Source organism: Triturus cristatus, chromosome 3_1 (assembly GCF_964204655.1).
Source record: "Triturus cristatus chromosome 3_1, aTriCri1.1, whole genome shotgun sequence".
NCBI lineage: Eukaryota > Metazoa > Chordata > Amphibia > Caudata > Salamandridae > Triturus > Triturus cristatus.
Genome location: NC_140583.1, coordinates 426358017 through 426368306, shown reverse-complemented (window position 1 = coordinate 426368306; position 10290 = coordinate 426358017). Strand labels below are relative to the sequence as shown.

The window sequence follows — 10290 nt, the reverse complement described above, 5'->3', positions numbered from 1 at the left end:
GGAATCCTCTTGTACTGGAACCTGAAGCAGGGTTGATGCCACAGTGGCTTATACCTGTATGGAATAAGTTTCATGTGGGTGCACCACCCTCTGCATCATAGTTGCCAATTGCCATAGAATAATGCGGATAGCACCATTTCCAAGTGGGGGTTAGTATCTGGCTAATCCTATTGCACTGGTCGGTAGAGTTGTTAATGGGAAGGTTGGTAAACTCTTCAGTGAGCAGTTTGTCTTCTGCCCTTTGCTCCATGCCTCACCTCTTGCTGGTGTAGTTGTAGGATCCCTGTAACCTGGCACCATCGATGTCTTTATATGCTCAAGACAATCATCGATTTCACTGTAAAGCAAGGATTGCACAGGACCCAGGTTTGACGTCAAAGGACATGCTTGTCAAACAGCCCAGTCTACAATGGTAGCCCACTATGGTGAGCTAACAGTTTTGTGCCTTAGTTAAGATAGGGCTGTGTACCCTCAAGTAGTCTTTAGTCTCGTTGATGCTGTTCTAGTCAGTTTAACACACTGTATAACCCCCCCCCCCCCCCCCCCCCATTTCTCAGCAAGGCACTCCAAGCCAAAATTAACTCCCCATGTGCGAGAGAAGACATGTCTTTTCCATGTGTGCAGCAGTTTAATCTTGTTTCTTTTTCTCCTTTACAGAAAGGAAAAAAGCCTCACTTTTTAAAAAAATTTAAATGTGGGAGTTCGAGGCCAAGCCAAGTGCAAAAGGTTTATTTTCAGATTAAAAATAAAGGATCGCTAACCGTGAGGTTGCACAATAAGCAAGTCATTGGTCTCGTACAGTAGCTTAAAATACATTTATTAGCAAATGCCACATAAAAACAAGCAAATATTGCATTTCTACTAAGTAAAGGAAAAAAACTGTACACATTAATTACAAAGTTTATTTAGAATACAGCACATTAAAAAACCATTGCAACTGAAGCCGAGCACGTAAAGTTGACCTAAAATGTAAAAAGATTCCCTCAGATCAGTTCTGCCCTGTAGATCCAAAGCCTCCTGAACCACGCTCTGTGTCATCTAAAACCTGAAATATAAGAAGAACAAACATTTATCTACACGTAACCCAAGGTTGATACAACATTGACAAATGCAAGAAGGTTTTTGGGAGAGGCAAGAGCCATGGGTTTCCATTAGGAAAAATGCACATGTGTGAGGCCATTAATGAGAATGTTTCCATTCAATACCTTGTTCCAAAAAGACAAAACTAGTGGACATTAAAAGTAAGAAGTTCTTGCTTTTCCAAACGAGCAATATGTGCAAAGTAATTTTGGAATAAGTTTAGGTAGGAAAAAAAAATAATCTATCAATTCAGTGCATGCCACTTACAAAAGCAAGTGGATTATTCAGTTTAACATTACATTCCACCGCAATAGAACAAAGGAGCCTCCTCCATAAATCCCACTGGTGAACACTCAGTGGCGAGAACACCCCTGCCATGGTATTTTAAATGTAAGCATAAAATGGGTTAGTGGAGGAGAATTTGATTACCTGTATGAAGTGCATGTTCAACAAATTAAGTTGCCATCCTGTATGCAAAGTTTAAATCATCCTACATGTTTTACACACCTAACTTAAGTCCTACTTTACGCATGGTATCTTTGTGCAGTACTCCGCTGATGACCGTTCAGAAGAATAAAAGTGGGCTAGTACCAACCTGGTCAGAAAAAGATTTTAACAAACCCTTCCTAATGTTGGTTTTGTAGTAGTGTACGGTTCTTCCCACTCGTATTTTATGACTGCCACGCAGCTATGCTAAATTTGATCAGCCAGTAAGCAAACAAGGTAGTTCATATTGCTGATCTAGATCCACATTGGTGTCCCTCAATGCATCATAAACTCCAGTCAGCTTTGAAGTATATTGTGTAATTTGCTCCAGTAGTAATATAAACGAGTGATCACCATCCCCACAAATTCGGCTTTCAGTTTAAAAAGCCACCCGATGATATCACCAGATGTGAACAAAAGGAGGACAAGAGTGATCAACCTGAAAACATTCAAACACGATTAAAAATTAAACATAGGAAACAAGACTTTGACAGCTCGGACCATCTTATTGCACTGCTGGCAGGTAGTGTTGATTACTGATCAGGAGTACCCCCACACTAACCTTCCTCAGAAGCCTACGACTACTTGCCCTCTATCACAGAGGCAAGAGTGGAAAGGGCTTTAGTTGGCCCAGTTTATAGATCCATAGTAGGACAGGGCCCACGACAGTGGTGGGAATAAAAAGGCTCCAACCTCCACGGTAGTGGTCTGGTTAGTCCTGCCAGGCATTTGGCCTCCTGAACGGGGTCTGACAGCAATCCTTACTCAAGTTACAAGTCAAATAAAATGAGACACCAGAGTTACTGTTAGCAAATTCTCATTTCAGCATTAAGGCCGAGACAATTCGACCTCAAACCTCTCAAAACCACGACCCCACACTTTTGCCAATCAGGTTACCTTGCAAGGGTATCATCTTTTCACTTATTTCCCGAAAGACTAAGCGTTTCCCGAGCCTGTGCCACCAGTCAGCTTTACAGAAAGCATTGGTAATGGAGTATTCATGGAATGTGGTTGAGCCACCAAAAAGTAAGAACTACAGGTTAAGCATTCTATGAAGATGGTAAACTCCTCAATGTGCAACAGTCCAGGCAATTGTAGGGCATGGGTAGTCAAACTGGTAGCACACAAGGAAAAGTAACATTTAAAGGGGAGAGAGCAGAACGCGGAAGTCAAAACTCAGGGGAAAAAAAATAAAAAAACTACCCATTATCAGCCAATACAGATCTCAAATGGTCTGGAAATAGAGGGACTGGATTTATGATTGTCGCAATCGCCATCATAAATTACACATCTAGTTGTAAAGTACAATACACTGAGTAAATCATGTGCCCTAATGCTTACAAAACTGTAGGTTATTTAAGGAAATTGTGTTAAAGTAAAAATGGAGTGCACATTGAAAACATTCAGAATTCCCTTTCGCCCCTATATTCTGTTAAAGGAAATGTTTAAGTTACCATTCTGCTTGTGTTCCACTCAAAAAGCTGACTCAATCAAATTTAAGATAAGGATGCAGTTTTTTTGTTTATCCACATGATTGATAGAAGGGCTTCATTTAGCTACTTACGCTCAATTCTTCTAGAGTAGGATAAAATATGCGTTCGCAAATCAGCTGTGCAACTCGGTCGCCTTTTTTCACTAAAAAGTAAAAAACAAAAAATGTAACCAAACCATTTATGTCGTCTTGTACTACTACAATAAACCACCATCTTTGTATGTAGTAAAGTTAATTTAGGGAAGGTTCCCTTTTCGTTTTAGGCCCATTTCGATATTTAAAGTTAACACCTTAAGCACTATACATGTGCACACTATTCACAACTACAATGCATGCTTTAAACAACTGTTTGGTTCACAGAAGGGCAGTATGGAGTCAACATTGTGTTCTCATCCTCCTGATATACATTCACGCCTCATTATCAGCATCTGCTTCTGTAGAATTCACAGGTCACCTCATACAAAATAGTAACATGGTTCGGAGACAAACATTAGACAGACCCTCCATAAATATCCATCATCAAAGCCACTCCCTATCCTTTGCAAACTCAGCGATCCAGCCTGGGACACTCGTGGTTCACACAACTGCACGTTAGCTCTGCTGCTCATCTCCCAATGAGCCTTCTCATCTGTGATAAAGTGTGGGTTGTCGAGTTCCATGTAATGACTCTTTCCACCTCGAACTCCATCTACCCCCTGGGATTGGTCTCCCCCCCCCCCCCCCCCCCCTCAAGTGACCGTTTCCCTATCAGACCCACTGTAACTCAAGGTCCCCTGCAAGCCCAGATTTACATTAGAACCGTTTCTCCACTTTTCATTTAAAGACTGAAAAATGTTGTGACATCTGGAGAGATGGAGCCAAACCAGAACCCATGAGCCCCATAACAAAAATTATTATTAACTAGTCATTTAATTTACACACATCATGCCACAGAAACATTGAAACCATGGGGTAATAACAGTACTAAATGCTACTTGTCTTTCATGGGACTTTTCACTGAAGCCATAAGCACTGAATGGTAGAGAATGTGTGCAGAACCCCTTTTTTTTTTTAAAATACACACTTGGAACTAAAAAAAATCCTACAAGCTGTGACAGGGCAAATTGGTCAAATTTGAAAAAAATAAGCCACATCATATAACTGAACGCCAGAAGCCAGCAGGCACCAGATAGAAAGCAGTGCTTTGCGGTTGCAAGGACCACCCAACTCACTGCACAATCTATTTTCTCTGCCCTCTGGTACAACGGTCACTAAATTCCAGCAAAACTCCATCAATTGCTGCGTGGCAGAAATTCTCCTTGCTAGTAGCTCGGCAATAAGTTGACGAGCATTTGTGCCCCCCCTCCAAGTGATTTTCAGGCGCTACAACGCCTCCAGGTAGGACTTTGGGTGGATGTTCACATTGAGAAAGATGCGGCTCAAGAATAAATTCTACTAGAGCAGCAGAGAGAAGCAGCGCATGGTGCGGTATGCACAGATTTACAGCATGGAACAAGCTACCGGCAGTATAAATCGCACAATGTGCCATATTCTGTACCCAGTAATTTGAAACTAAGCAACCGTAAGACCTGAACGCTGACGAAGAAAGACTTGTAAATAATATCAAACAGCCTTATTCTCTATGAAGGATTTGTGATGTCAGGAAAGTTTTACATAGAAACTGCATGGCAAATACTTTGGGAGAACAGACAAAAATGGCGAATTCCACTGGGGCAAAACTATTGCATGTAAAATTAAGTGACAGTTTAATTTAATGATAATCAGGTTTTTGCCAGGAGCTGTGCCGTGTACTGACTTACAGTAGGATTTCCACGTCAACTGGCTTACGTTTGATCACAGGGGGTTTAAAATGCACATTCAAAAGAGTTCCCTCTTATTGTGGCCAAGGCTATGTAGTCCTGCTGTGGAGGTCGCACCACAACAAGAATGTAGTGTGGGCCCGCAGAGGAACCAAACTGATCAAAGCTTCACAGTGGAAGCAGCAGATTAATACAAATAAACCTGCGCTTTAGCATTCGGAGGTCCACTGGAGTGCAAAAGAAAATAATAAAGAAATTAAGTAAATGGCGCATTCCCACCAGAGGGTTGGACTTGCATCACCCCAATGCAAGTCCCAACATGCATGGCAAAATGGACTGTATAAGCGTGCCTGAATGTTAGTGCAAAGTTTCACTTGCCTGTGAACCAGAAGGTCCAAAACGCGCAAGGTACAACAACTATCTAGATGCAAAATGCCAGTTTCAGCTTTGAAAATAAAGGACTTAAGAGTCATCTGCTTCGGAGCGAGTCATTTCTTAGGACGAACTCAGAAAAATATATATTTTTTTTTACAACACCGTGGTAGTCCCCATTTGGTAGTTCTAGTTCAGCCTCCCCTCAAATCTTCGAAAGGGAGAATCTAAAAACACGGGTAAAAAGGGTTACTAAATAGTCTGCACACTGGGAATTCCACTAGGCAAAAGCCCCATCCAGGTCCCCTTACCAAAGCCACATCTAGACCTCTGCAAAGCACGATTCTAACCTGTACCGACAACGTCCTGCACATTCGCAACTAGACTCATTCTACAGAGCTCTCAACCAGACAACTCCCTACAAAGCCCAGAACGAACCCTCTGAAAAGCCCCAAGCCGCTCTTCACTGAAAGCACACAGATCCCATATACAAAAGCAGTACCCATTCCACAAAACAATTCAGGCATACCCATTCCACAAAACAATTCAGGCATACTTTACAAAGCGCCATCCAGACACCAATTGCTAAAATCTCATTTAGGACCCCCTTTAAACCCTACACCGAACCACTTTTCAAATCGCCACCAGCCCTGCTAAAAGAATCATCTAAAACCACTCTTCAAATACCCATCCAAAATTATTCTGCCAAGTAAGATTGTGGGATCTTCTTTAAAAACCACAACAAGCACCCATCTTCAGACTCCTATGCAAAAGCACTGCAGAAAGGCATAGTCAACTCCACAATTCACCAGCAGTGCCACTGGAATTATGTGATTCTGTGGTTGTAGCATTTTCCACATAATTCTGGTCTTGCTGCATTTGCCACATAACCCATCTGCTGCATAATTTGCGGATCGTATCAAAAGATATTAAAACCACAGTTACATGTTGCCATACAGTGGGAGACCGTTGCAATGGCTGACAGGTAACCTTTAAGTTGCTTAATGCGGTATTTGGGTGTTAAGCTGGTTCTAGTGAAGTAAAACCTTTGTGAAGACATCATTAACATAATAAAATTACAAAATGGTACCATCACAAACTGTACTGCATAATTTGTCTTCTCTTCCTGAAGAAGAGAAGTCAACCTACAGCATAATTTGGTCCTCAGCGCCAGCTAAAATGCCCTGCTTACCATACAGCATTTTCTAAACTCAATCCTAACATTCAAACTGCTTTCTTTCTGCAAAACCCCAGCCTGATAAAACTGGTGCACAAAGAAGACCTCACTCTGAACTAAACACTAAAGTGCGAGGGAGATGGGTAAACAAAATGGGGCTACTTGTACATTGTGAGCTGCAGGTATAACGTGATGATGACTTGAATAGACTGTTGACGAGGGCCTAGAACCACTGACCATTCATTCAACCTGAAATGTCATTTTGAAGATTGTTCAGTAGGGGAGTATGAAAATAGGAGCCTTGACAAAGCACTGAAATTTTAACACGCAGTAAAAGGAAAATACCTTGAAAGGCCTCATTTCCAAAGTTAAAAAGCACCACTCCGACATTCCCTCTGTAGTCTTCATCAATGACACCAGCTGTCAAAAGGAAAAACAAAAACAAAAACAAATTGGAATTTGTGGGCACACTTTGGATAATTTCTTTAAAAGATAAGCATGCCTGGTGGCCTCTTGTGTTCAACCGCTCCCTTATTAATCGAGACTGCAGTTTTAGATTTACTCCATAACTTAAACTTTAATATAAACATTTTCCTTAATTTGTTAACCTTCGTTCACGCATTTTGACACCACTCAATTCTTTGTGCATGTTCATATCTCGCCATCAGTCACTACTCCACAGTGACCCACACCTGCAATAGACATTACCTGCAGGGCCGCCTCATTAACAAGCACAAGGAAAACACTACGGAAGGTCTTCCCATGGTTACCGGGCAAGGATAACACAAGAACACTTAGTTACCAGACACTTCGATTCCAGATATCATACTTCAGAAAATCTTACAAAATGTCATGTCACGAACACACAAGGCATGAGACACTGGACATATGTAGGTCACACAGGAATGGACATTTCTTGCTTTCCCCTTGCTGGAAGTGTTGCAAGAGCACAAAGCTGTCACAGGCATTAAAGCGGGAGATTGCATTGGATAGGTTGTGGTCGAATTGACCCACTGTGCTTCATCTGAAGATGTGGACCAGAGGGAGGCCAAATAGGGCTTTTGGTGAAAAAAGTCAGTGACGTGAGTGCGGCCTACCCTGACAAGCGATAGTCAATGGAATGCGGGAGAATACAGGCACAGCATGTTGCTGTTAAGGCATGTTAGAGGGAATCCACCTGACTGTTTCATCACCACGTGCTGTGGTACATATTTTGCTGTTCACCACTCTGCGAGTTGGTCTCCCCCTCGTCATTTATGATCGAGACCTGAAATGGTAGTGTTCTTACCCAAAACTTGTTGGCAGTCCAGGTGCATTTTGATCCATTAACTTTTAGAATTCCATTTCCAATAGAATGGATTTGTAATTGTGTATACAGCCTGATGTTTATCACTCAATGTGCATCATCTTGATGCATCGCGTACACTAACAGTAAGTACATGTTGGAAAGAGCAGATCAATTGATATTTTCGGAATTTTGGATTTAATGGTTGATCAGACATTACATACAATTACTCCCCACACTATTACTTGTGTTTATATGTAGTCTACGTACTTTATTGAAGAGCTAACAGCTCAACTTGCATTACAGACATTGGACCCAGAATAAAATGTGTACACGTGTCTGCAAAGTTTTACAGTACGAGTCTATTTATATGGTCTCAGAATGCACCCAGTTATGCGCAAATACACGAATAAGCAAATTGTGATGGTTTAGTTTCCAAATATAATTCACATTACAATTGCAGCCTGGAGAAAAAAAATGTTTGGTAAACTATTCAGTAACATGAGAATTTGAGGAGTCTTTCAGTAAAGCTTGTTTGATGTATGCCAACGTTTTTTTTCCTTTTACAAATAATGTAAAACCATTATGGGCATTACAACTGAACGTGAAAACAGGGGGCACATTTGACATACTCCTAGCAAACCTTTTGAATTCCATTTTGGCATGAAAAAGTACACACAAGTATTTCTGCTCATGTGCAAATATGCTGAGCACCAGAAAATTTTCTATACACCGCTTTTTACCCCCATGGATGTGGAATTTTATAAAATATCTACATGTTGATGGGGCAGGTTGCTTCATAAATCTACTTGTCCCTTTGGTGCCATTTAGCGTGGCGACAATTTTTTGCAGAAATCTCATTTTATAAGAGCTCCGATATAGCCTCTGATTATGCCAGGGCTCATACCATAGTAGTGTTTGAATACTTGCAATTCCCGTATGTTGCCACTTTTGCGCAGAACTACATACTAGGGATGAAGGTAATGGTAAGCAATAGTTCAAGAGTTAGAATGCCCTTTGGAGTCTGTGCAAACCCACTAACTTGCATGTTTAAGGGTTTTCAACTCTAATCTTTTCCCATACTGAGAAATATTGGAAATGTACTCCCGACAATGGCAGACGTAAACCTTCCAGTGTTGGAGGGAAAGTGAACTTGAAAACACTCAGATTTTCGCATGAACAAATCTAGACACGCCTATTTGCGCATGCTAAAATGCAGTTCACAAATATTTTCTAGGAGTACTATTTCTTGCCCTACTACTGTAAATTCTTGGGAATTCACGAAAGCCGTATAGCTGCACTTAATGCAAGTACATATACCATGGGCCCCTAATTGGGTCTGCCGTTGACCATGACCTTTTGAGTTTATTAAAATTATGCCTGTCCGTATCGGCTGGCTTCACTGAGGGACAGCATTCTGCTCTTTCACAAGGGGCCCCATTGGCACACAGTTTTGTTCAGTGCCAGTAACTACTGTGGCAGTGTGTACTTTAAGCCAATTTTTTTTGCTTTTGCCTAGGTTTGTTATAATTAGGGCTCCCGGTTTTCCGTTTTTACATATAAATACAGACGGAAATCTATATTTCCTTTGTCTGTATTTATATTTAGAAGTGTCAAAATACTAGAAAATGTTGCCGCGCTCGAATCCAGAGTTCTCGCCATGCCCCCTTCCTGCTGCAGTAACTTCCTTCCTGGGCACACACACAGCTGCACCAGAGTACTTCACAGGTCTTTTCAAAGACCATTTACTTGTTAACAAGGCTTTGTTCTTTCATCCCATGCTGTAGCCTCACCCAACGCCCCCGACTCCCTGTCCCAGGCCCCATACAGTGCATGTTTTAAGTACTTAAATTCACAGTGCTGCAGCAGCGCATCTCTCCCTTGTACCAGGCTACACTCTGCTCCCGCTGCGGGACCCTGAGGCTCCCAAGAGCAGCACTTCAGCAACCTCTGTCCTGCCCCCGAGTCGGGTACTTACCGGTCTGAACCCAACTGGATTACAACAAGCCGTGCTAGGGACCATGCTGCGGGGCGGAGGCTGCCACTCTGGGTCTTAGTGTGGCAGGTGCTTGTCTATTCTGCCAGGGCTCAAGGTTGGTGAACTTTACATTACTGGTTTTGCTGAGCTGTACCATCTATGGTTTATGCATTTGCGTTCTATTCGTGCTTTGTTGAATTTGCGTTTATGCAGCGCTTTCTACCCCCGTATGAGGAGGCGCTGGCACATTCACAACACTTGTACAATGTAGAATCACTCTTTCAGGACTGTGAGCTTTTTCAGGTTACCTCGTTTACGTATAGACTTTACTTAAGATGCAGGGGGGGGGGGGGGGGGGGTTGGGAGTGCGCGAATGCTGAGAAGCGCTATAAAACTCACATGGCTTACCCGGTTGACTTTTGACTACAGTACCAGTTTGTTTCACGTGAGCCCTGCTTAACCTTTTCAGCGGCTGTTTGTAGAATAAAGGGAGCACACCTCTTACTAGTCTGACGGAATGCCGTCTGTTCTTATGTCCTCCGGTCGTGATTCACCTTTGTGTGTTTTTTGTGTGTCCTTTTATTTCAGTTTTAGTTTAATGGTCATATTTTTCCTCGTTCA

The 10290-nt window shown here is 42.0% G+C and overlaps 1 protein-coding gene across 1 annotated transcript in view; it reads right to left on the bottom strand.

Moving 5' to 3' along the window:
• Positions 1–800: 800 nt before the first annotated feature.
• The window catches only part of DUT (deoxyuridine triphosphatase), a 31091-nt gene continuing 21601 nt past the window's right edge, over positions 801–10290 (bottom strand). Inside the window, exons 4-6 of the mRNA XM_085644211.1 lie at positions 6752–6826; positions 3131–3201; positions 801–1045 (exon numbers count right to left, since the gene is read on the bottom strand). Coding sequence (XP_085500337.1) covers positions 989–1045; positions 3131–3201; positions 6752–6826 — 203 coding nt within the window. The 3' untranslated portion in view covers positions 801–988. The remainder of the gene's footprint in view (positions 1046–3130; positions 3202–6751; positions 6827–10290) is intronic.